At 38.9% G+C, this 27,835-nt stretch overlaps 1 protein-coding gene across 5 annotated transcripts; it reads left to right on the top strand.

Annotated features, from left to right (window-relative positions):
* Window positions 1-367: 367 nt before the first annotated feature.
* On the top strand, window positions 368-27,780 carry LOC123515388 (ATP-citrate synthase-like). Of its 5 annotated transcripts, none has more exons than XM_045273913.1 (23): window positions 368-523; window positions 7,308-7,471; window positions 8,327-8,449; window positions 14,345-14,598; window positions 14,687-14,945; window positions 15,560-15,772; window positions 16,102-16,259; window positions 16,682-16,853; window positions 17,197-17,253; window positions 18,623-18,754; window positions 19,285-19,408; window positions 20,258-20,373; window positions 20,496-20,692; window positions 21,064-21,223; window positions 21,350-21,470; window positions 22,001-22,137; window positions 22,277-22,378; window positions 22,813-22,921; window positions 23,030-23,226; window positions 24,002-24,145; window positions 24,437-24,633; window positions 25,025-25,101; window positions 25,577-27,780. In XM_045273913.1, the coding sequence occupies exons 2-23, from the start codon at window positions 7,319-7,321 to the stop codon at window positions 25,669-25,671; spliced, it is 3,297 nt and encodes a 1,098-aa protein (XP_045129848.1). In that variant the 5' UTR covers window positions 368-523; window positions 7,308-7,318; the 3' UTR covers window positions 25,672-27,780. The 5 variants fall into 5 exon arrangements, with proteins under 5 accessions (XP_045129848.1, XP_045129851.1, XP_045129849.1 ...); XM_045273914.1 differs by lacking the exon at window positions 368-523 and adding an exon at window positions 4,841-4,955; XM_045273915.1 differs by lacking the exon at window positions 368-523 and adding an exon at window positions 5,693-5,825.
* Window positions 27,781-27,835: the final 55 nt, after the last annotated feature.

The raw sequence follows: 27,835 nt of genomic DNA, 5'->3' as shown, positions 1-27,835 counted from the left end.
AACCTTTCTTTACAACCTGAAAACAGTCTAACATTAATCTACAGTTAGCGTCTGTCGGCCCTTGCATACTCCATCTATTAATTCATTATTTTTCCCTCAACAAAATTCGCGTTTACGTGGTATTGAACTGTTGCCGTGTCTGTGTGTGTGGAGGAAATGATTGCAAAGGAAATACCGACACAGCTTATCGAATTTATAAGAATCATTGGCGATGTATCAACTTGGCAAATGACTGTTGTACAAATTCTTTGTACATGGAATTTATACTATAGTTCCACCAATGTATAGTTTTCTGCTATCATGGAACATTACTAAAAATAGAGTAAGAGCAGCGGTGTGGCGGCGTGTGGCATTGCAGCGAGGGGCCGGCGGGCGGCCAATAGGATGGGCAGAGGGAGTAAGACCACGGTGGCGCGAGTTGCTCCACTCCACTCACCGCGCCACAATATAAGAGACATTCCCGTGCTGCTCACTCTCCGCTTACCTCACCATCTTCACTACTGCCTTCCGCTGAGTGTTTAAGGTACGTCTGCTTCTCTGGCAATACTGGCGAGGCGAGAGGGATGTCCGCGGCTTTATTAAAGGGCTGGCACAACACCTGTCACCTGTATTATACCACGTATTGCACCATTCGTTTGGCAGTCACTTATTTATCCTTGTTAGACACGTAAGACCTCTGAGTACCTCTGCTTTATGTGTTACCCTCGAGTGTTAATATCATGTGATCGGAACATTTCACATTTCAAAACCGGTACTTGCGGGAGAAAGAGAGAGAAAAAAAAAAAGCAGATAGAAAGTTTACCACTGGCAGTCTGGGAGTAGGCACCGTTGGACCTCGGTTAAGTGAACATCATGTAACAATCGAAGCCAGGCAGTGATGGAAGAACTGTTGTGATAAGGTGTTGGATAAATAGCACTTAATTGGGAGGATATTATGCATGGAGAGCGGTATTTCAAGAAATAGCTTTGTTAGGGATGAAAGGCAAGACGCTGGCACACACGCACAAGCAGAAAGCCTGTTAGTCGAGTAAAGGGGAAAGACCTCACAAACCGCATGTCCACATCAACGTCAAGGTTTCGTGGAAGCTTCAAACTGTTAGTGATATAGGATTCTTAATATATTACTGACAATAAAGCAGCTTATTGATAACTGTTAGTGTATGGGTTAGGAGGACCGCACACAACATCGTGGTGCCAAAGTGGCGGTGGCCATGAAATGTCAGTCATGCCGCATAAAGTGATGAATGGGATTATGGTTGATGTAAACTAGAGCCCTACTATCACGCTTCATGTGTGCCCCGTGGTGGAGGTGGTGGTAGTGTTAGTGTCTGGTACTGCCGCTGTCTGGACGGAGTGGTTGACATTTACCGCGCCTACCATACCGACCCTCCAGCCACCACTTTCCTTCTATTTTTTTGGATTCTTCATCGAATCCTTTTAACGCCATAACACAGACTTTCTTTCCGGTCCAAGGCGTCAGCATCTCAGGAATGAATAAATAGATAAAAAAAAAATATATATATATATATATATATATATATATATATATATATATATATATATATATATATATATATATATATATATATATATACATACATACATACATTATATCTTTATATCATTTCATTCTATTGCTTGCCGTGCCTAGTAACTTGTTAGCAGTATCAGTCGAGTTAGCATAACAAGATTGTGACTTCACCTTGGCAGTCAAGTGCTTTGCTGGGATGAAAAACCGCATTATCTTTTTCGACATATATATATATATATATATATATATATATATATATATATATATATATATATATATATATATATATATATATATATATATATATATATATATATATATATATCCTCTCCGTAGCTGCTCGCCTCCCTCACTCCTGTGTCCCGCCCTACTTCTGCCACCACTGTATTTATACATTATAATGTTCTGTAAGTGTGCATGTATAGATATGATTATTAACGAGTATGGTACAATTTCATGAAGGCAAGAAGTGGTTCACGTTGATAATTACTGAACAACAGCACGTTTACGTGTAGTATATAGAAGAGCCATGTTTGCAGTCGTTATGGTCAACCATGTGAACATCATGTGCTGGAATTACCTGTGACCTGGACCTTCTACTGTTAGGAAAAGTTGATACTCTTTTTGCGTACTGTCTACCTATTGAAGAAGAGGGTCATGCGATACTGGGGTAGAGGAGTGGTCTGGGGTTTCTTCAGGGTGGTGGTGGTGGTGGGGTTAGACGAGTACCCCACACTCGTCCGATTCTGTATAACACCTTTGATATGATGACTGGATTAGGCGTAATATCACTCGGTAAACTCCTCACATAACACATATAGCACTGTGGTGTGTTAACCATAAATTACGAACGGATGTTCAGGTAGTGTGTTGAAATATCATACTCATCCAACGATTCGTTTAGGAGATATCTGCAAAAAACACCGTTTGTCCACCGTTGAAATGTATAGTAGAACGTGCAAATCCCGTGTGATCGGTCAGGACCACACAAACGTATAACCTTATTAATAATGTTCATTATGTATTGTGTTGAATCAATACCTTAAACATATAGCTTGTATGCCTAGTAGTTTATAATGCATTCTTGTTTCATCGAGTTTGTGAAGATATAATTGAGTCTTGCATCGTCGGAAACCATATCGTAATTTGCTTTGCTAGCACGTGGCGCGTCGCTGGCTCACAGCTGTTGCTAGGGTGATGCAAAAAATGTAAAATCGGAAACAACTTACTCCAACAATAACATCAAAACATCGCCAAGTCGTATAAACGTAGCTTCCCTCACGGAGAAACTGGGCAGCAATATGATCAAATTCAAACGTTCTTGCCATTTGCCTGCATTATGAGCGTTCATTCATGTGCAGTGTCATAATGAACTCCTAGTGCTTAAAAAGCAGTCTGATAAGACTTTTACTTGTCTGATACATCAACACGCTTATCGCATATGAGCTAGGAATATTAGCTGAGATCGAGACAGGTTGATAGGGAGACAGACTAGATGAAGGGATTTGTACTCCTCCTCCTCCTCCTCCTCCTCCTCCTCCTCCTCCTCCTCCTCCTCCTTTGTTTTCTTTTGCATGTTACCAGCCCATGTGCTAATAATTGCCCAGTGTTTCCGAGATAAGCATCTTTAAAAACCTCCTGCTAGGGTTTTGTTGTGGTGGTATTACTGTCATGGATTGGTGGGCGGGATGGGAAAGACACAACCGAATAGGCTAAAAGAATGGGGAAGGCTCTGTGGCTGTGTAACTTTTTATGAATTAAGTAACGGTGGAGTTGGGATTTGTACCGTTAGGAAATCCACATTCTCATAGCTGTAGACCTTGCTTTTTTTTTTCTCCCTCTATCTCAACGAACCAGTTTTAGGAAGGTGGTGCAGGGGGAAAAATGTGTTACTATTTACAGCAAATTTTATGGACACGAGGTAGATTAATGTGGCGAGTGACATTGATGAATAATTATGATAGTTATTTGGCATGGAATCTTTTAAAGATTAGAGTTACGTTAATCAAAGTTATCTTCGTTATTTACATTCCTAAGTGTGGATGTTGGCATTAGTAGCTATAAGTTTGAATATATCGAACTAGTAAGCGTAAGTGTCATGTGATAATATATATATATATATATATATATATATATATATATATATATATATATATATATATATATATATAATTGGAATGTTTGGCATATTAAATTGATAACGGCAAAGGAATGAAAGAATATTACAAAATACATCAAAAGAAATACAAAAACATAATTGGAATATTTGGCAAGCAAGTTCGGGAAGAAAGAATGAAAGTATATTGTAAACACATCAAGAGAATTAAAAGTGTGCTTAGATGAGAACAAAGAAATTGAAGGGCATTGGAAATTCATCATTAAAGGAATAATCGTGTACTTGGAATGTTCGTCATGCTTGAGAAGGGTTAGAAAAAAAAAAAAAAAACTAGAAGGGATGAATTGCTGCATCCTGAGAAGGTTGGGTCACCTTGAGAGAATGGAAGGCAGTGGGAAGACAGAAAACGGGAGACGATGAGCTGGAGGATAGTATTTTAAATGTGGTATGAAAACAAAAGGAATGACCCTCCTAAGATGAAAGGACAAGATTAGAAAAATTGTGAACAGTAAAGAAATGTATAAATGCTGGAGAGAGAGAGAGAGAGAGAGAGAGAGAGAGAGAGAGAGAGAGAGAGAGAGAGAGAGAGAGAGAGATCCTTATACATAATGAACATGCCAAAATGACCTACAGATGTGTTTATTTTAATCGATAAATGAAAACACGTTTTAGTGTCGATTAGTTTTAACTCATAATTTTGAACAAACAAACAGTTATTACCAGATCATAAATTACTCTCTCTCTCTCTCTCTCTCTCTCTCTCTCTCTCTCTCTCTCTCTCTCTCTCTCTAACTAGTGTGATGGATATATGATAAGCCACTGCCACAAGCAATACTTACTGATCATAGTGTAACAAAAAATATTTTTCAGTGATCATTACCATCGTGTATTTTCGTTTCAGTACAAGAAAGATTACATCTGAATTATTGTTATTACAAATCGCATATATTTAGGCTAGCGTTACCAAAATTCTGAACTAATGCCGCAAGAAATAATTTTCAACGTGACAAAATGCAATACATTAGCCTTCGCGTTCTTATTGTTATTATATAGACCAGGTATCTTTTTTTTTTTTCCATTGCATTATATCCTACCACATCCAGTGCACTCACTTTTACTTCATGAGTTTATACGTAACACAGTGGCGGTCATCAAACGCCTACGATCCATCAATATTCTCTTATTCTGTGCTGCTGCGTGAGAATGCCAGTCAGTCACCCTCAGCTTACCGGCGCGTGCATCAGGCCAGCCAGCGCACCGCCCAGCCAGGTGTAGAGCGAACGAGAGGGAGCTAAGAGGAATTTCAAGGTGCGTGCGTCTTAATCACTCGTCGCTGCCGAGTGTAAAGGAGTATTGAACCGAACCTCATGGCAATGCTAAAGACAGCATTCCCAAGCATATTTGTGTTCTAGTCGTGTACTCTCAAAAGCTTCAGGAGAAATGTTTGGTATCTGAAGCTTGTTTTTGTAATTTTAATGGTAGTTTGACAAGGATTCTATGAAGAAAACATCCGTGGCAGCTTGACTAATGATAGTGTAGCTTTGAAAAACAGTTCATGTGAGAGTTCATCGTGTGTCAAATTGCGGATCTTTGCTAGAGAGAGAGAGAGAGAGAGAGAGAGAGAGAGAGAGAGAGAGAGAGAGAGAGAGAGAGAGAGAGAGCCGCCGACACGTAAGAGAAAGTTACAAGCTACGGATGCGGAAAAAAGGAAAAAAAAAAAGGACAGGCAGCTTTGAGGACGTGAACTTTAACCCCCTTGTACGTACCTCCAACACTACTACTACTACTACTACTACTACTACTACTACTACTACTACTACTACTACTACTACTACTACTACTACTACTACTACTACTACTACTACTACTACTACTACTACTACTACTACTACTACTACTACTACTACTACATGTGCACACACTGCATTCCTTTTTGTCTGGCATCATCACAAACCACCGCAATAATCTCTCAGTATCTGCTTTCACTTTCTTTTGTGTTCGCTGCTGTAAACTCCACATAAACCTAAGTGTCAGATAAAATGGGCTGTTAGCGCTCGCACCAGATAGTCAGGGGTCGCGAGAGTCAGTCTGCACACGGGGTGTATTCATGCAGCATCAAATATACCACTAGCGAAGCTACAGCAAGAGGCAGCAGGGATCTGAAGAACACAGCAGAAGGTTGGAGCCCTTGAGTTATATTACCATAACAGTTAGCAGATGCTTGATACAACAATGGTATCGGTGGTGCTTCTGTATATTAATTGTAGTATCAGTAATGGTTCGGTACAATAACAATGTTTTAGTGGGGATTCTGTAATAATAATGGCTTCAGTGATAGATTGGTACACTGATAATGCTGCCAGCGGTGATGCGTTACAATAATAATGCTGACAGTGGTGGTTCAATACACAACAAAAGCCGTTTCACACTTGTTGCGATGCTCTGAGCAACGCTTTGCAGTGAGCGCTCGGGAACGGTGCTTGCTGTGCCAGTGTTCACACTACAAGTTACGTAGTGTGAACACTACTTTAGTTTTTTAACTAAAGTAGTTTTTTAATCAGTCATAGTGACAACGATGGAAGACTGTTCTCTATAGTTCTTTTCTGTGAATAACAATGGTGAGGAACAGGAAGAGTTCCTGATATTGAATCTTAGTCATGAACGAGAAGAGAAAAAAAGTTGGTATATATATATATATATATATATATATATATATATATATATATATATATATATATATATATATATATATATATATATATATACACGTGAAACGAATGTTAACAGGCCAAAATGTGGTGAATATTATCGCGTTTAAGAGCTGGAAGTGCATGAAAATTTAAACAGTAAGATTTTCTGCTTAGTTAACAGAAGTCCTTTCACTCATAACAAGATATAAAGAAGCAGGACATCACCTACATCTAGACTCCTAGTGGTTCAGTGGATGTAACACGGGTGGTTGGGCGGCAATCCCAAAGTGACTATTGCAAATGCGTGCGCAAAGATACGCATACCGAGAAAAATCGGGGAAGCATCCCTCACGTAGCTTCGCTGGCAGTGTGAATAGGGCCATTCGAAGTAACACAAGCGATTGACTTAGCATAAGCAGCATAGCGTAGCATTGCAACCAGTGTGAAACAACTTTAATGGCGTCAGCGGTGGTGCGGTAAATTTACATAACAATTACGGTTGCGATGATATAAGACGTATCGGTGGTGCAGATACAGTGAAGACAAGAAAAGCGTTGTAGTGGTGGTCTCGTCGTGGTCTGTCTGGAGTGGTTTGATAGGAGAGCGCAGTACTTTTCCTCACTTTTCTTCACCTTAAAAATTAGTGCCAGGTTTGGTGCCAGATAGTTACACCGCTCTCATCAAATTGTGTTAGCGTTAAATCATCATTAGGAAAAACTTTAAGGGAAAAACTAACAGTACGATCTTAGCTAGATAATTATTGACAGTTTGGGATGTTCTTCATGTCTCGTTTTTTTTTTTTTTTTTTTTTTTTATTCCGTGTATATTTCTGTGAGAAACCGAAGTCTTATTACATTTGAAATTAAACAGATTTAAAGGAACGTAAAGACATTTAAATATACACGTTTCAGTGCACCCATAGAGTGGTCTATGGTGCATCCCATTCATATATCCTCCTTCCTCGCCGCAGAAGCCAGCAGCATGTCAGCAAAGGCGATCCGCGAGGCCACGGGCAAGACGCTGCTCAACAACCACCTGCCTTCGGGTGCGTCTGCCACTTGCCGCTTCGCCTCAGTCACGGAGGACACCAAATGGAGTGATCTTGTCCAGCAGCATCCCTGGCTCAGTACGGAGGTGCGTGCATGCTACCTTCCATAGTAAACACCTCATTTTCTCACAGGTATTAGAGATTACCAATAAAGTTAAGCTACATTGCCAACTTTTATGAGAACTAACAATGTTTCCTCTTCAATAAACATCGCACTCGGTCTCCCACAACTAAGAGATCCCAGAATTTGAATCCCCAATCTACGTATGGGATATTTGAGATTGTCTTCTTAGTCCCTTTTCATACTGTTGTCTTGATTGTGGGTATAGGACGGCATTTGATTTGCAGGAAAGTGCATCTCATCTGCATAGGTTTGTGGGTTCATCTAATTGCAAGCGAGCTGTGTGCATCGTGTTTGAGGGCTGCATGGTAATGTGGATGTAGTCGCTCTTGTTTGAAGTTCTTGATGAGTGAGGAGAGAGAGAGAGAGAGAGAGAGAGAGAGAGAGAGAGAGAGAGAGAGAGAGAGAGAGAGAGAGAGAGAGAGACGGAGCATAGAAGATACGACATAGTAAAAAACAAAACGAAAAGTGTGAGAGAGAGAGAGAGAGAGAGAGAGAGAGAGAGAGAGAGAGAGAGAGAGAGAGAGAGAGAGAGAGAGAGAGGGATTTGAGAGGGGAAGGACGGAGCGTAGAAGATACATAGTAAAAGAAACAAAACGAGAGAGAGAGAGAGAGAGAGAGAGAGAGAGAGAGAGAGAGAGAGAGAGAGAGAGAGAGAGAGAGAGAGAGAGAGAGAGAGAGAATTTAAAAAAAGGGAGAAAAGGGAAAGGAAGACAGAACAGTGTAAACCCCAACCCCCAAAAAAGCACGATGAAAAAGACATGATAAAAAAATAGAACCAAAGAAATTATTAACACCTGTTTGTCTCGTCATGTTGCAGAAGCTTGTGGTGAAGCCTGACCAGTTGATCAAGCGGCGCGGGAAGCTTGGTCTCATCAAGGTGGGCACAGATCTGGCGGGTGTCCAGAGCTGGGTGGACGAACGCATGAATAAGGATCAGCAGGTGAGGCATCTTATTGTACACTTTGTTACTTAGCTTCTTCTCCTTCCGTCCTGTTCGAAGTCGTTGCAGCATTACCCTTGCTCATCATCTAGCAAAACATTACTGGTCTCTGCTTGTCTTTCTTTTCCTTCTGTTTCGTCAGAGTTGCCACAAAGGACTGACGTCGCTATCTTACTGTCATCTTCAGCTTGTGTTATTATATTTACCATCTGCATGTCTTCCTTCATTGCATACATCTGTTGTTTCTTTGGTCTTTATCCTCTACTTTCCTCCTTTATTCATTTGTTTAATTGTTTATTATTTTTCGTATATATATGTCCAGCATCCTCCTCCTCAATCCTATGCATTTTCATTTTTCATTTTCCACTAGATTTTTGTTTATTCATCTATTCATTTATTTATTTTTCCTAATCTAACACAACCACCTCGTACAGCGTAATCTTTTGTAAGTACTGTACCTACATATCCAACATTCTTCTCCTCCCTCACATATTTCTTATTTCTCCTTTTCCACCTGAGATATGGTGATTTTATTCCCTTATCTAATCTTAATCTTACTGTTACGTAGAATTTCCTGCCCCATTCTCCTAAAAAGAAGTAATGATGATAGTAATAACATGTGTATTACTTAACAGAAAGTCTCTTCTGCCAGAGTGACAAAAATTTAATTTAGTGACAATACCATTCATATTTCGTTTTATTCAGTATAAATTCTTCACATTTCTTTCACACTAGAACTCAATATACGTATTTTCTTTTCTTTCCTTTACAATTTTCAACCACGTATAAGTTTTCCTCAGTATTAGTCTTCCTTTCATCTCCTTTGTTTTCCTTCTTTCCTTGTGTGTAATTAGAGCTGGGAGCCTCTTTTTCTCCTCTTTGTCCCTCGTCCCTCCGTCCTTGACAGTGATTGATCGACTGCAGATTACTTACTCGTTCAAAACCTTAGTAATTTTTAATCCGTAACTCTGCTGAACAAGTAAGAGCATTTACATTATCGTCTGTATGAATGCAACAAGTACATGGGTCTAGTCTCCTTAGCTACAGTCAACCAATAGACTCGTGACAGCCACGATGGGAAAGGGAAAGAGAAGCGCCTTGCCAACGGACTGCACGTTAACAGGTCTCCCTTTCGCACTGTGGCAGACCTCCAAGATTCTCTAATCCGCCGGCATGCAGGGAGAAGAGGGGAGGGAAGGGGGAGAAAGGTTGTAACTTTGGCTGCTGCTGTCTGTCTGTGGGCGACCTTGACTTTTTGTTGTTGTTGTTGTTGGTGGTGTTGTGGTTTTTAAGTAGACTGATGGGTTTCTGAATGAGTGGAAGTTTGTTTTGTAACTTTACGGAGTGTTGAATAATTTTAAACACATTATCACAGTTTTTATTATTTCATTTATTGTTTACTACGAGGGCTGTTGACATATTTTATTAGTTTATATTTGTGTCCTTCGTCGGTACAGTACACTTATCAAGCTAGTCATATATGCAAGACAAAACATGATGATAGTAATAATACCGGTGATGTTTTTAGAAGATTAATGACACTCGTATAATCACTGCTTTGTAGGAAATCGAAAAAGAAAGTGATATAAAAAAGGAAAAAGGAAATAAGGAGAAAATGGTTGAATAAGAAAATAATGCTCAATTCACGGCAGCGTCTCGTTTGACAGATTTTCGCCTCATCGTCACCCCGTCACGACTCTTCAGGAACCTTGAGTAATTATCCTCAGGTGTCAAGTCTTTTCTCGCCTTATCTCTTATCTGCTCAGCCTCACGTGACGTCGTTGCTTCATTTCGCGCGTGGTATTTGTAGGAGCCAGCGTCTATGATAATGCCAGCGATAAGATAAGAGATAAAGCTTCCTGTCACACGTGTTTCGGGCGTGATCACTTGTACCCGGTGGTCTGAAGGTGATTCTTTTTTATTCGTGGTGGTCGTCTGTTGCGGCGTCAAACTTTCCATCACTCCTTTTGTGTGTGTGTGTGTGTGTGTGTGGCTTAGTAGTGATGAGTGGTTGGTTATTGGCATCACAGTGGTTTGCTACAATGTCTCTAATATTCGTTTGAGAAGTAGTAGATGGTTGGTTTAAGTATTCGTTCGTCTCTCTTCCCACAAATGATAGTACTATCAGGGCTAGACGTATTTCTTCCTTATGTAGCTACTTTTCTTTAGCAATATAGTAAGTATGGTTAAGATATTCACTCCTGCATGTAGTCATTGGGGGTTACACGTATATGCATGTTTCTTAATGCTTCAACTAGTCTTCCTCTAGTACCACAGTTAACGTGGAGCATAGTGCATCTAAAGTAAACAGCTTAGTTAGGACTCAATAGTTATGTCGTGGTTTGAAATCCAGTGTACTTGCATCCCCTTGAGACCTCCACCAGGATCTTCTACTTTTTTTTTCTTTTGTTAGCAGTTCTGGCCAAAAGAGAAAAAGAGAGAGAAAAAAAGGACAACAAAGAAAGGAAAAGGGAAAAAACTTAAGATACCAATCACAAAAGAGAAGTTAAAAAAAATCATCATAACTGCTGGATTTTTGCCGCTTTAGTTGCCAGTCATTGTAGTAATGTTTGAGTCTGGTTGTACGATCGCATGCAACAGCTGCACGGGAACGAACCATTTTTTTTTTTTTACGTGTAAAGTTTTTTTCTTTCTTGCTACGTGCGAAGGAGTCCGATTAAGAGTACAAAAATAAAAAGGGAGAAAAAGTTTAGTTCTGAAAAACAAAATTCCTTGGAAAATAAAGAAAGAAAAAGAAACCAAGACAGAAAACACACACACACACACACACACACACACACACACACACACACACACACACACACACACACACACACACACACACACACACACACACACACACAGAGTGAGAGAGAGAGAGAGAGAGAGAGAGAGAGAGAGAGAGAGAGAGAGAGAGAGAGAGAGAGAGAATTAAGTTACTTTTGATAAGAGGAGGAAGGAGGAATTGGAAGAGAAGGAAAATGTTAAAAACTTGAAAAAAAATGATGGAGTGAGTAAATACGACTGTCACCACCACCACCACCACCACCACTTCATCACTTTCATTCTTTTCATTCCTTCATCCCTTTCCACCACCACTACCACCATTCCTTCATTCTTTCCACCACGACCACCACCATCCTTTCCAACCCGCATGACGCCACCGCTCATAAGTAAACACGGACAAAAAATCTAATTATGTTCGGCGATCATGTCCACGAGAAGCAGGGAAGAGCTAGGGACGTGTTAGTGAGGCTGGTGGTTTAGAAATGTGGCGAGTGTTTGTTTAGGAGTAGACGTGTAATTTATCCTGTAATCATGCAAAGGGGAATTTCTTACGAGTTAAGTGTTACAACGGTGAAGGAAAAGTGTTTAAAAATACATAAAAAGATGTATTTTTTTCTAACTGTGATATTTCAAAATATTAATCGAAGTGGGGAAGGTTGTAGAACTAATCGGTGTCTTTTTCTTTCATTCATTTCTCTTGTCTTTTCTTATTTGCTCTCACTCGTTCTTTCTTCTTTCTTTTTCTACTTTTTTCTGTTTCATTCTGTACAATATCAAACATTTAAAAGTGAAATACTGTGTAACTTACTTTCGATGCTTCTGTATGAGGTAGAGGCAGACGCGCAGTGCTAAGTGAGTGGGTGTTTGACGGCAAGAGAAAGCACCGCGCTGTATCCGGCAGGCGTGAGCAAGGACAGAGGTCATGAGGGAGGACGAGGCAGGGAGAAAGAGGACAATGGTGGGGAGTGGGAAACAAGGAAAGGGAGTTGTGTGCTATTTCTTCCATAAGGAACGAGTATTCCAATTTACGTACGTACCTCTTCAATTTCTACCTAGCCAGAGTAACCGCATCGTATTTTCCACATCTCTCCTCTCCTCTTCCTTCTGACTCATTCCTCCGTCACCTTGCAAACGTCTTCATTCCAGCTTCTTTAATTGAGCGTGTTGTCTAAGAAATAAAGGATGTTTGATTAGATTATGTTTATTATTGGTGCCGTTCCTCTGTAACAAGCTCTGCCTCAGAAGCCTCGTGTCGTCGTATTGATCGGTGACCGACCACACCCCGCCCCACCCCGCCCACACCAATGCCCCTGCACCACCCTGCTCTCTCTCTCTCTCTCTCTCTCTCTGTGTGTATGACGTAACAACATGAGTGTCAGAAAACATATCCTTTGTCACCAGACAGGCAAAACCTAGGAACACTAACACACACATATACACACGTGGCGCGTGAAAGGAACACGTGACATAATACTTGTTTAGTGTGGCGAACATTCGAAGTATTGATTCTCAGTATCTGGGCCACACCCTCCCCATCTCTCTCCCGCCTACCTGTGTCCGCCCACCGCCTACTCTCCAGTCTAAAGTCTTGCCATCTCCCCGGTCCTCATGACCTTACCAACCTCTTGTCTGCCCTCCAGCAGACATACCCTACTCGCCCTCCGCGCGCAGCCCATTCCTACCAACTTTCTCCTGGTTACTCCTCCCCTCTTTTGATGTCTTTCTTCTCACTCTATAGCCTGCTCCACTTCCCCTCATCTAGTCCTCATTTCAATCTCCTCCTCTTCCTCCTCCTCCCCCTCTTGCGTTCTGTGGTTGCGAGTTTGATTATATCCTGGGTTAGTTCATAGAGAAGTTACTGGGTCTCGCCTAACCCTTAACCAGTGACATTTGACCTTTATTATTGCGGTGTCACAACTCATACAATCACCATTTTTCCTACCTGTCATCTCTCTCCTCGTATCCTTCATAAATTCCGCGATAGTTTTGTACACGGTATGAAAGTTATTGTAAGGACCATTCTATTGTAGTGGTCTTCATTATTTTGGTAATTTAGTTAGACAATTGAAAACAAACTGGGAAATCGGTTTTTAGTTTTCTTTTGTAATCCTCCTCCTCCTCCTCCTCCTCCTCCTCCTCCTCCTCCTCCTCCTCCTCCTCCTCCTCCTCCTCCTCCTCCTCCTCCTCCTCCTCCTCCTCCAACATGTAACTTATTTTCCTCATAGATAACTCTCCGTCCTTTCATAGCCCGCTTTTCATATTCCTCTTAACCTTTTATCTTCGTCCTCCTCAGTAACACTTCACTGCCTATGCCACAGCTCTCCTTTTTCAGCCACATGCTCATCCTTCTCTTCAGTCCACTTTTATTCTGTGTAGACTTGTGGAGAGAGAGAGAAAGAGAGAGAGAGAGAGTGTCTGACTATAAGTGATTGGATTAAGGGGCTGCAGACATTTTTCCTCCTTTTTGATGATTCTCTTGGACTACTCTTTGGATACTGGTAGTTTTTGCTGGGCTTTTCTCAGACTTTTGTTGCCCTTAGTCTTAAACATTTCCTTCAAAATTACAGGATGTTTAATATCAGGAGTAAAACAATATTAATATAGGAAGAATATATCAGTCAGATCAGTCAATGAAGTTCTTTTTTTATATCATAAATTTCTTTTGAAAGTGAAATACGGTTATCTATACACCACTCATAACAACTCAAAATAATGCATTACATATTTACAATGGAAGGAACATATCCCGAGAATTCAATAAAGAATTGAGATGCAAAATATTTCAGTTCTTTTATGGTGTAGACCTGTAAATGAAATTAAATAGATTAAATACAAATAAATATATAAAAATGATTGCCTGGTATATACGTAGATAACCAGCACTAGTAAAATATTGTTTGCCGATTGCCTCCTCATGTATCTGTCTGTATATAGATAGCGAGCAACATCATAAATTGCTTGTCAATTCCCTCTTTGTGCTTTAATCTGGTGTGGTGTATACCTAGCTAGACACCATATAATTACTGATTCCCACTGTGTGTTTCAGTGTAATATTTAGTTAGAGAATGTTATATATAATTATTTGCTGATTCCCTTCTTGTGCTTTAGGTGGGCAAAGCTGTTGGAAAACTACGTAACTTCATCATCGAACCTTTTGTGCCCCACGATCAAGATGCTGAAGCCTATGTGTGCATCTACTCACACCGCCATGGGGACACTCTCCTCTTCACACATGAGGGTGGTGTTGATATTGGAGATGTGGATGCCAAGGCACTCAAGTTGGAGCTGGGCATTGATGAGCGTCCTACAGAAGCTCAGATCAAAGACACCTTGCTAGTTCACCTCAAGGGATCACGAAAAGAGTATGTAATGATGCCCAATTGAATATCAAGTAAATTGTTCCCTTTTGTAGTTGTGCCAAGGTAATAAATATGTTGTTTACCCCTACAGGAAGGCTGCTGTGTTCATAAAGGCTCTCTATAACCTGTACGTCGACCTGTACTTCACTTACCTTGAGATAAACCCTCTGGTGATCACAGACAATGACATCTACATCCTTGATCTAGCAGCTAAGCTAGATGCCACTGCTGAGTTCCTATGCAAGGCTAAGTGGGGTGACATCAACTACCCTCCTCCATTCGGCCGAGATGCTCTGCCAGAGGAAGCTTTCATCGCTGACTTGGATTCAAAGAGTGGAGCATCACTTAAGGTTTGTTATTTTTCATGTTTTGATTGAAATTTAACAGAACTTGCTTTGACAATATGATATACTTATTTTGCAAATAAAGTTGGATCTTTGAACAACAAGATTCACATCCTGAATGGAGTATAATCTTCATTTGAATCTCTTTTACAATTTCTAATTCAAATGTTAAAACCATGAATGACCAATTTTCTCATTCTGAAAAGTGGATGTCTATCTGTTGATAAATGCTCATCACATCTTTGAATTCTTGCCATAATATGAATTTCTTGTACAGGGAGTGGGAATGAGGAGGTAGACATGGAGTGGGGCTGAGAAAGGAAATGTGGCTTAATTAATATGTTCCAACTTTAGCCTGTGATATTTATCTTTTAAAATCCTTTGAGGTGATATGTTGCTCTAGCTAAAAATAAGGGTAGAAAAGCTGCTTTAACAAATAGGGAACCATTTATACATGTTTATATCAAAACACAAACTGTCTTCATGTGTTGACCTTATGAACAAGACTAATGCACTTCATAGGCCTTGATGTGAAATCCTTTGTGACATTATCCACTTTACTGATCAATAATAAATCATAACAAAATGCTCACTGATGACTTCTTACTCTGCTCTATCAGCTGACCATCCTGAATGAGAAAGGACGCATCTGGACCATGGTTGCTGGAGGCGGTGCATCAGTGATCTACTCAGACACCATCTGTGAGTTGGGTGGGGCCTCCGAGCTGGCCAACTATGGAGAATACTCTGGAGCACCTTCTGAGCAGCAGACCTATGAGTATGCCAAGACCATTCTGACTCTCATGACCAAGGAAAAGCACCCTGATGGCAAGGTGAAGTCCATGTCAAAGGCAGACCTGGTTTGAGATGATAGTGTTAAACAAAGTATATGTTACCTATCTCTGTTAATTTTCATGTTAATTTTCTGTGGTATTTTGGCTATGATGTTTTCCCTTTCTATTTCTGACTGATGCAGCTGAGAGTGTGAATGATGTTTGTGTGAGTGTGTAATGCCTTCTCTGGGTCACTTCATGTTGGATTGCCAGCCTGGTATACAGATAGATTAGACCCATACTTGAAGCTTAGGAGTGAAGATGTGAATTTTTTTTCAAGTTACCACATACAGTATAAGAATAGATTGTCATTGGTGTGTTTTCTTCAGATCCTTATTGTAGGTGGAGGAATTGCCAACTTCACCAATGTAGCTGCCACCTTCAAGGGCATCGTGAGAGCCCTCCAGGAGTACCAGACAAAGCTCATTGAAGGAAAGATCAGCATCTATGTGCGTCGTGCTGGTCCAAACTACCAGGAAGGCTTAAGGTAGAGTAGTTCAGTTAGGATGTGTGACTGTGGTTCTTTCTGGTGCCTTTTGGTCTCAGTTCCTTATTTCATGTAAGCTTTCAAAGATGATGTGCTGGAGATGCAACATTTATTAGAAAGGGAATTGTCACTTCCTCGGTGTTGGGTTTAGACATCACCTCTTTACATCTTGTACTATGTTTCTACATTGAGGACCTCTTGTTCCACAATACTGCACACTTTATACCTTTCGTATTATGTATCCAACATTGGTTTGTTCTTATCAAACTTTGCAAAGAAATTACATTTTCAAAATTGCTTAAGGATTTTTCACTTTATTGTTGTCTTTGCATTAGCTGATGCAAATCATATGTAGTATCTTGTAATAAAATATTTGTTCATATGACTCAAAAGTGTTAACTCCAACTTTCTTTCAATTGCAGAGTGATGAGGGAGGTGGGCAAGACTTTGGGCATCCCAGTCTTTGTGTTTGGTAATGAGACTCACATGACAGCTATTGTCTCCATGGCCCTTGGGAAACGACCCATCCCTAAGGAGCCAACTGCCGAGAGCCACACAGCTAACTTCCTCCTGCCTGGGGGTCAGAACACAGCCGTAAGCCATTTATATGCCTTGTTGCGGTCTTGAGGTTAAGGAATGGGATATTAGTTTCTTACCAAGGACAAAGGTCTGTTTTGGGAAATATTCTTGTGAAGATAGCCTTTTAAAATAGGACTGTGTACCTACATATTTTAAAGAAACTTTAGCTATTGAAGGTAGTTATGGGATAGTGGCTTCAAGGGAAATCTTTACCAACTTTATTTCTAGATGTATTTAGATATTCTAGCCAGGAATGCTATGCTGTTTGGTTTTGTTGTAGACAACTGTGTTAATATATTTTTGTTTGATCTTTGCAAGATGAATTTGGATGATGTTCATGACTTTTGTTCTTCCGTAGGGCCCTCCAGTGGAAATATCTTATCTGAAGGAAATGTTTTCATCAAATCTCAAAGGGGTATACAAATTTGCGAGGCTTTGGCATAACCTGACCTGTATGTCATGTCCTGTGTTCATACCCTGACTCTCACCCACCAGACCCCTGTCAAGTAATTTTTACCACTAGTACACTTAGGCTGTGCTGCATCATATTTATGAATTTTTATTGTCAAGTGTCTTGCTTTATCCTCTGCTCATCATCTTGATTTAATTCATCTCCCCCAACTATATTTGTTTCTATTTCCTAATCATTGCTTCTCTGTTCTTATATGTCGCTAGAGAAAGTGTATACATAGCCTAGATATTTTATTTGCAGAGTGAATTTTTACTTAGTTTTTTCTTAGTTCTGTCATGATGATGTTCTGTTGAAGTGATTATATGTTGATTCTTCTTTATTATGTCTATTTTATCCTAACAAAGTGAGATTACTAATCCATCTTTCTATTTTGTGCATGTTATACAGAGATCACTTAAGGGGTTTAGGATAGAAGGCAAAGAATCCTACTTTGAGCAAGTTTGTACTTAACATTAAACAAGAAAGAAGCAGAAAGGGAGATGAGTGCAGGATAAGGCTCTGCAGACTCAGTGTGACACATGATTAAGAAAGAACCTTATGTGATATGAGGCTAAAATATCATATTTAAGAGGTTGATACAAATGTATGTGGACGAAAGCAATTGAAGAAAAGATGAATAGTTGTGCTTATATGAGTGGGCATTGGAGTAAAAGATTTCAAACAGAAAAGAGAAGGTTAAAGGGAGTATGCAACAGAGACTGAAGAAATAGTATTAAGAAAGCATTGGATCCTGGAAGACTAAAGAACCTGGAAAGTGAAAGATATGTTGAATTGAGTAAACTGAATTAATGTAACTTGGAAAGGTAAATGGTGGACTAACTATATATATATATATATATATATATATATATATATATATATATATATATATATATATATATATATATATATATATATATATATATATATATACACTCAAAATTGAGGGATATTACTTGAATGTAAATGAAAGCTGCAATGGGTGTATTGTTTATTTTCATTACACCTTATTTTTTACTTTTTTTTATTTATTACCATCTTTATTTATTTGCATTGATGTATCTTTAATTTTCTGCTTCTTTCTTGGATACCACCTTGCTTGTGTGGGAATGGGCACTCGTATATAAAACAAAGAAAGATATAAAAGTTCAAGTGAAGTGTTTCTGGAGTTTTCTGCGATTGGTCATTAACAGAGAGGTCTTGTTATGTGAAACAACTCAGATGCATCGATGTTCCTTCTTAACAGCTCTCCATTGACTTAACATGAACATTTGTTTAGATATTGGGCTGCTTATTTTGCCACAGGAACCTCAAACTTCCTCTCCCACCACAGCAGTCTCCTCGGCCAGAGCGGAAGAGTGAGTCCTCAGGTCCAACTGTGACACCGGTAGCTAAGGATACGAAACAACTCTTCCACAAGAACACCAAGGCCATCATCTGGGGCATGCAGACCCGAGCTGTCCAGGTTTGTACTTTGTATGCTGAATTTGTGATGACTTCCAATCATTTTGTGCATTGGTGGACACAGTTTGCTCCTCTGGAAGATAAAAGGTTACATGTTTGCATTATGACCTCTATCAAGGTGAATAAACACAAGATAAGAGGCCAGTATTTGTTCCCTTGGGACATACAAGGTTGTAGATGACCTACATAACATAAGAAAATAAGGGAATTTACAAGAAACCATCAAGCCTGCATGTAGCAGCCCCTGGTCCTACACATGGTAGTCCTTGAAGTCTACATGTGAGAGTCACTCTTCTGTGTATTATGTTAGAAGATAGCATAGCATTTGGCTTCCCATGTTAATTGTTGTTTATTTGAGTGCTGGGTTATGTTTAGATTAATTTAGTGGTTCGATATCACTGTTGATCCCTTCACTGTGTTGATAATAATCTGAAAAAGCATCATATTTTTGCCCAGGAAATCAGTAGGTTAAGGTTATTTCTACAGTATTGCATTAATGTAACTGAATTAATTTTTCTCCTTCATCCTCAGGGAATGCTGGACTTTGACTTTGTGTGTTCTCGTGCTGAGCCCTCTGTGGCAGCCATGGTGTATCCCTTCACTGGTGACCACAAGCAGAAGTTCTACTGGGGACACAAGGAGATACTTGTTCCTGGTAAATTATGAAGGAACTTGAATGAAGCTTAAAGTGATATATATATATATATATATATATATATATATATATATATATATATATATATATATATATATATATATATATATATATATTATACACGGTACAGGAGAGAGAAGACCCACAAAAGGACGGTTATCTTCATTATGTCCACTTCACAACGTTTCGGGAAAGTACATATCCCATCTTCAGGTACAAAAGGCACTGTAAAACCACGTAACACGTAAAAAAAAATGACCAGACGCAGTGGTCCTGCTACTTGTTCTTCTAACTTGTTGGACCACTGCGTCTGGTAATTTTTTACGTGTTACGTGGTTTTACAGTGCCTTTTGTACCTGAAGATGGATTATGTACTTTCCTAAACGTTGTGAAGTGGATATAATGAAGATAACCGTTTGTGGGTCTTCTCTCTGTATCGTGTACGCTATAGACGCCCTGTTTTTCAAGTCATATACAGTATATATATATATATATATATATATATATATATATATATATATATATATATATATATATATATATATATATATATATATATATATATATATGTGTGTGTGTATATATATATATATATATATATATATATATATATATATATATATATATATATATATATATATATATATATATATATATATATATATATATATATATATATATATATATATATATATATATATATCAGAACTATCCTGTAATCATTACTCATTCATAGTTATCCCAAGTGGTAGACATTTGTATTTATTAGTTTATAATATTTTTCAAGGTTTTGTTCCTCTCAGCTGACTAAATTAGATTGTATCCAGTATTTATTATTTATCTTTGCAGTGTACAAGAGCATGGCTGATGCAATGAAGAAACATCCTGAAACCGATGTTTTGATCAATTTTGCCTCCCTCCGCTCTGCTTATGACTCCACCATTGAAACCCTTGGTTTCCCACAGGTCAGTTTTACTCAGTGGTTGTTGATATACTGGTAACTCTCACATCTTAGGGTATATAGTAAGTCTTCAAATGTTTCACTTGTTTAGATTGTGAAAAGTCTTCATTTTCCTCTTTATCCCAGATCCGCACAATTGCCATCATCGCAGAGGGCATCCCTGAAAACATGACCCGTATCCTTATTAAGAAAGCAACAGAGTTGGGTGTATCTATTATCGGACCTGCCACTGTGGGAGGAATCAAGCCTGGCTGTTTCAAGATTGGCAACACTGGCGGCATGATGGACAACATCCTTCACTCTAAATTGTACCGTCCTGGCAGGTCAGTAGTGAGATAGATCATGAGGAAACCCACTGCAGTACTGTCTCTCATTAAAAAGGAATGTTTTTTACATAAGCTTGTTATATATTGCCAGTTGAGTGTACTGCTATAAGTTGGGAAATTAAACTTATTAATGACAGATCTTTTATATGGTTTATGTACACTGAAGATTTCTCTTTTTTCTTTGAATTATGTGGATTATCATTTCACCTCAGTTTTTTCAGAAATATTGCTTTTTATTTAACACATTTTATAAATTTGCTCATAGAGGATACGCTGATTCCTGGCTACTTCTCTCACGAGAGAGAAGTTGAGAAGCTCCCTTTCATCTTTACCTGCAGTGCTGATGCACTAAGTCCTTCTCTCCACAGTGTGGCCTATGTGTCTCGGTCTGGTGGCATGTCCAATGAACTCAATAACCTCATTTCTCATAACACTGATGGTGTGTATGAGGGCGTGGCAATTGGAGGTGATCGCTACCCAGGAACAACCTTCATGGACCATCTCCTTCGCTACCATGACAATCCTGAGGTACATTTGGGCCTTTTTGTCACTTAATGCTACTTATACTGCCTTGATACTGTGATGTTATATATCAAATTTACTGTAACTATTGCTATCAGGATGACTTTACATGTCTTCACTGCCTCCTTACAGGTGAAAATGCTAGTTCTGCTTGGAGAAGTTGGAGGTGTTGAGGAATATGAGGTGGTGGAGGCTCTCAAGACAAAGAGAATTGTCAAACCCATCGTTGCCTGGTGCATAGGAACCTGTGCTGGTGCGTGCATGTGTGTGTGTGTGTGTGTGTGTGTGTGTGTGTGTGTGTGTGTGCATTTACCTAGTTGTATTGCACAGGGTTCAAGCACGACTCATAGTGTCCTGTCTCCATATCTCCATTTATTTAATTTTTCTTTAAAGCTGTGCACATTATGTGGTGTAACAAATTAATCACTCCTGCATTCCATTTTTCCACCGTGGAAAACTGCACTTTCCAATATCCTTCACACACTGCCTCATCCTGATCTTTGCATGTCCTCTTGTCCTTCCAGCTTCATCTGCCACCAGCACCAGATCTTGCTTGTCTATCTTTTCAATGCCATTGACTATTTTATACATTGTTATTAGGTCCCTTCTTTCTCGTGTGTGTGTGTGTGTGTGTGTGTGTGTGTGTGTGTGTGTGTGTGTGTGTGTGTGTGTGTGTGTGTGTTTTGTGTGTTGTGCTCTGTATTTTTTACTATGGGAAATGTTATCATATTTATTTATGTTCCATTAGTAACTTATATTGAGTGTATGTCTCCATGTGTGCAGGAATGTTTAGTTCAGAGGTACAGTTTGGTCATGCTGGAGCCTGTGCCAATGCTGAGCGGGAAACAGCTGTGTCTAAGAACAAGGCATTATCTCAAGCTGGAGCTCATGTGCCATCTAGTTTTGATGAGCTGGGTGAGGTGAGTGTACTGCTTACTGTTTCAGTTGTCTTCTGAGTCAATAACAAATTCAATATGTTGATGTGCACTGACAAATGTTATAGCTAAGAACACATGTAGAGTATCTTATTAAGGATTTATCTTGTATTGTCACTAACAGGAAGTGAAAAAAGTTTACCAGAAGCTATTGCAAGAAGGTGTTATTGTCCCCAAGGAAGAAGTTCCTCCCCCTACAGTGCCTATGGACTTCAGTTGGGCCAGGGTAAGTTGTCTTCCCCTTGAATGATGTCCAGTATTGTGTTGGTTAATAATGTGAGGAATACTTTTGAACTTCGGATTTTTTTGCTTTTCCTGATTACTCGGCATGAAATTTAGATAATTAAACATCTGTTAGTAGTATCAGATAGTTGTTTGCCTAGACTGAATCTTTAAAGAATGTAGCTGAATAGTCTCAGGCTTTGGTTGATTTAGTATTTTCATCCAGTCTTTTGATCTTTCAGAATCTTTTCATTTATATTTCCTTTTTTTTTCTTCCATGTAAGAGAAGAGTTACTGTTTCAGAAATAGTCTGTAGACAAAGCAATGCATTATGTACAGGAATAGTTAGATAATCTTTTACAGCTGTTTTCATTGATCTAATCCTGAAGCAATATTGGGGATACAAATTTATGAATGGCAGTGATGTCTCCTGCACAGGAACTGGGGCTGATCCGCAAACCTGCTTCATTCATGACTTCAATCAGTGATGAGCGTGGGCAGGAGCTGCTCTATGCTGGCATGCCCATTTCAGCCGTTCTGGAGCAAGGTACATGTTACATTAAAGAAACTTCTTCCAATCATCTTTTATGATCATTATTGTAAGATTTATGGATTAGTGGAATTGCTTAATCCAGCTACATATTTTTTTTTCTAGGTCTGGGTATTGGAGGAACATTGTCACTGCTATGGTTCCAGCGGCGTTTGCCTCCTTATGCCACCACCTTCTTGGAGATGTGTCTGATGGTAACGGCAGACCATGGCCCAGCAGTGTCTGGCGCTCACAACACTATTGTCTGCACCAGAGCTGGCAAGGACCTGGTGTCTTCTCTTGTATCTGGGCTCCTAACCATTGTAAGTTAAGATCATATTTAGTAATAACAGCTCACATACTATTTGTTTCCAATAAATTTGTGTTTAGTGGCACTGCAGAATATGCTGTTTTTAGCTGGGATGACCAGAAACTTGCATGGAATTTCATTATACTAGTACTGGATTGCATAGTTTGATTTGTGCAATTCATTTGAAAGGGAGAGCTCCAGTGAATTGAAAGTACAGAGCTAGATTGTGTGAAGGACATGAGTGAGATGAAAATGAGAGAATCTAAGTGTACTATACAGTAAGGAAATAACTTAAACAGAAATTATTCAAGATTTTTATTTATTTATTTTTTTCATGTTGTAGCCTATAGTGCCTGTAAGTATACTTGAAGAGTATGCATGGGAAGCGCTGTTCAGCTTCCACCCACTAGCGATGTTGGCAATTTTATTTACAGTGGTACCCATATTAGGGCCCATATCACCACCCAAGCACATCTTTGGTGGAAGGCAATTACACCTCCACCTAGAACCTGGGTATCATGGTGACATGTAGGTAACTTTAAACCACTTGACAAATGATGATGTTTCAAGACGGTACGTGGTGGTTTTCGAACTTATGCATGTATGTCTTCCTGATCCCACACTCACAACCTTTTCCACTACGCCACCACCTCCCTAAGATACTTATGATGTGTTCATCCCTTTGCAGTTGTTCTCAGGAATAGACATAAATTATATATGGTAGATATCCAACACATCATACTCAATACACTGTTGACAATACCTCTCCTCTTCTTGACTGGCTGCAGGGAGACAGGTTCGGAGGTGCCTTGGATGGTGCAGCTCGGCAGTTCAGTGAAGCTTTCGATAAAGGACTTCTTCCAATGGAATTTGTGAATGACATGCGCAAGAAGGGACAGCTGATCATGGGTATTGGCCACAGGGTGAAGTCGGTGAGTGGCAAAAGGCATCTTCATTTACATAGAAAAAAAGCTTGTCTTTTCTATTTCTCTTTATGAGGTATACATTGAATGAAGATGCTGCAAGAAGTTAAATGACTTGTCAGCATCTCATAATGTAAATAATGTCTAATGTAGAAGATGATTCCTCTATGTATATTAAGAATATGTTAAGAATTTAGTCATTTACTATCTCATCTATTGTCAGATGTATTCACTAAAATTATTGTTTACATTGTAAAATTATATTATAATTTACCAAATAAACCCAATTTCCTTTTGCAGCTGAATAATCCAGATAAGAGAGTTGAGATCATTAAGAACTTTGTAAAGAAGGACTTCCCTACCACACCACTGCTGGACTATGCTCTTGAGGTGGAGAAGATCACTACTAGCAAAAAGCCCAACCTCATCCTTAATGTCGACGGCGTGATTGGTGTGGCATTTGTGGACCTGCTGCGTAACTCTGGCTCCTTCACTCGGTAAGCTGTGACTCTTACTTGTGAATCATTAATAAGAAGTTATCCATTTTCTGACTTTTCCCTTTTGTATTATTTCTCATATTTCTTCATATGTGCTTGATCTTCTTAGCCTCTCTTTATTATCCATTATATTTCATTAAGTGTGTGTTATACACAGCAATTAAAAGGGATTAAAGTAAAGAGACTAAAGAATCCCCATCCTTGTATTTCTATGTTGTGTGGCTGATACTCGTAAAGTGAGGCCAAGATTACTTTCTCTTCTCCAGTGACTGGCAAGGGACAAGACATTAATGTGAAGCAGTGTGAATGTAGAAGTTGTGTGCCTTGTCTTGCCTATTTCTCTTTTTGGGAGACAGCCCACATTTATAAAAATGAACTCCTTTACCAACAGGGAAGAGGCAGAAGAGTACATCAATATTGGAACCATCAATGGACTGTTTGTTCTTGGCCGTTCCATGGGATTCATTGGTGAGTGATGCTTTCATGTTCTTTGAAAGCTTAGGAATGATTTTATTCAGGTTCTTGGCATTTGATTTAATCCCATTTCTTTTTTTTTTTTTATCATACTACAATTTTCTTATGATCATTATTATTTTATCCTGCCATTTTATTTACTTTTGAACATTTTGTATTGGTATCATATGACTACATTGATTCCTTCCCTTAAATCAGTCAGTCAATTAATCTTCAGAGGAAGTTAAGAAAGGAACACAGAAAGAGGAAATTTATAATGTTGCCTGTGAGAAAATAAACTATGTTGGATATAGAAAAGTAAAGACAGTGAAAGATCATTTTCATTCATATAGTGATACAAATGCCTTCTTTTCTGAAAAAAACAAACAAACCACTATCAATGTGTAGGCAAGTAAATATAGTGAGAATGGGAAAAAAAAAAACTAATATTTATATGTATAATGATGAAAATGTCTTCTTGTTCCTTCAGGTCACTATTTGGACCAGAAGCGCCTGAAGCAAGGTCTGTACCGCCACCCTTGGGATGACATCTCGTACGTCATGCCTGAGCACTACTCCTCTTAAGGGATCCGCACTAGTTAAGACCACTGTGGAGGAAAGGTCCTTCAAGGTTCAACACACCACAGGAGGACTTTATCACATTCCAGTGGTCACTGGAATGTTGCTGAAACATGTCACTAATGATAAGGAGGATTATTGGTGCTGATACTAGGGTTGGCTGACGCTTGTGTGTTGTATCACTGGTTATATCCCTGGCTGGCTCAGGTGAGCCATATGATGTCCAGGGAACCAGCTTTCTGATTGCACCACCTTAGCCACTATATTTTTGAGATCAATGATATAGCTTCTCAGAACATATGGCTATTTTTAATATCATTTTATTTGAATATGACACACTTTTCCAGATTTACAGGATATTTTTATACATGAATGAAACCTTGGCAACTTATGGGGGGTATTTTTTCTTGTGCCAACCCACAATGCAATTCTTTGATGCCATTATATTCCATTCATGAGTTCTTGAGTTCTTATAGTAATTTGACAATAAACTGTAGCTTACTGGAGTTAAGTAATGCACATGAGTATTGAGTAGCTAAGCGTATCTTGAGGGTAGATGCCAAATGATCACTCCTACCTAGTAAAAACATGGAAACAGAATGCACATATAGCTAATTGTTGATTGTCTCTCTCTTGTACTTTGATATTTATTTCATGTTCCAGAACTGCACAAACATAATTTAGTAATGTGGAGCACACATTTGTTTTCCTTGACTTCATATGAAGTCAAGGTATTAGAAGAAGGGTAAGTGGTAATTATTGTTTCTGATGCTTCTGTTTAACGGAAGTTGATTGATGTATTGTATGCATGTGTATTGTGATTGTGATGTATGAAGTTGTTCCTATAACCCATTAACTTGACTCAATACACTCGGTTCCACTCAGTATATAAAAATGGTAGATATATATACTCTTTATGAGTCTTTGTGCACTTGTATAGTCTGAAGCTGAGAGAGTTGGTGCACAAAGGAAGTGTTGATGTCCTGCACTCTAGTTAGGATATGCACTTTAATCCCTCCAGTAAGTGCTTTAGCTCAAATTATTTTTTGTACACTTAAAAATCTCCAAAAAAGCCAAGTGTAAATGGTTGGTGTGTTGGATATCCATAATACTCCCTCATACATATCCAGTGACTCTTTACCTCTCTATTTGTTTGCATATCAGTGTGCAAGAATGGTGTACATCCTGGAATATATCAAGGATTAATCAGTCTGTAAGGGCTGTGGCTACAGTCTTGGATTTTGATGCTTTACAGTAATCCTTTCTTATTAGGGATTGGTAATTCCATAAACTATCCTTTGTAAGCTAATACTTATAGGTAAACTGGCACTACATTGACCTTGGCACAGTATTAGGAACACCTCTAAGTAACATAGAGATAGCAGGGACTATAGAAGTGTCAACAACATTAGCCTGAACATAATAATGCTATCATAGATACTTGTCCCTTCACAAGATAGAAATCAAAGTATTTATCAGGATATTATTATAGGGAGCAAGAAACAAATCCATATTCAAATTGCTCTAATCACTCACTATTATTGGATCTGTGTTATTATTTTTTTATGTACTGATGTGTGTGGCTTAAGAGGTGTTTAAAAAAATCATTGTCCATTATAACAGGAATACTGTGCTGAAAAGGTAAAGGGTTTGGAGCATTCCCTTGTCTGAGAACTGTACACCAATGAGATCATCTTTCCTCCCACAGATGTTCATGGATTATCTTTTTGAGGTTAATGATACAGTAGACGGTTGTTAGTTGATATTGTTATGAGACTTTAATGTTTATTGTTGATCAGAGGTTAAAATGTTCTCTGTCATCTGTGTTGTCTCCCTTGGTAATTTTTTGCATTAGCTGGTTTATTGTTGATCAGAGGTTAAAATGTTCTCTGTCATCTGTGTTGTCTCCCTTGGTAATTTTTTGCATTAGCTGGGTCTTTTTTATTTTATTTATTTATTTTTTGCAAAGGTTTCCTTTATTGTAGTTTGTTTAAATTGTTTTCAGTGAAATTGTGATTGGAATTGGTGTTAAATGATACATTCCATTATATTGTGTTGTGGTTGTGTGACTAAGTAATTTTCTGAGAATAAATACTTTTTAGTTTTTTAGGGAAACTATTTTTTAATGAATGCCTTTTGTGCAATAGATAAGGGTTCAAAAAGGACTTTA

Source organism: Portunus trituberculatus, chromosome 39 (assembly GCF_017591435.1).
Source record: "Portunus trituberculatus isolate SZX2019 chromosome 39, ASM1759143v1, whole genome shotgun sequence".
Classification (NCBI taxonomy): domain Eukaryota; kingdom Metazoa; phylum Arthropoda; class Malacostraca; order Decapoda; family Portunidae; genus Portunus; species Portunus trituberculatus.
The sequence above is the reverse complement of the archived record's forward strand: the minus strand, read 5'-3'. Positions and strand labels throughout refer to the sequence as shown.

Coding starts and splice junctions, on each gene's coding strand:
- LOC123515388 (XM_045273913.1), top strand. CDS start 7,319: ATGTCAGCAAAGGCGATCCGCGAGGCCACGGGCAAGACGCTGCTCAAC. Junction 20,374..20,495: donor AAACCCTTGGTTTCCCACAG/GTCAGTTTTACT, acceptor TCTTTATCCCAG/ATCCGCACAATTGCCATCAT. Junction 20,693..21,063: donor AAATTGTACCGTCCTGGCAG/GTCAGTAGTGAG, acceptor TTCTCTCCACAG/TGTGGCCTATGTGTCTCGGT.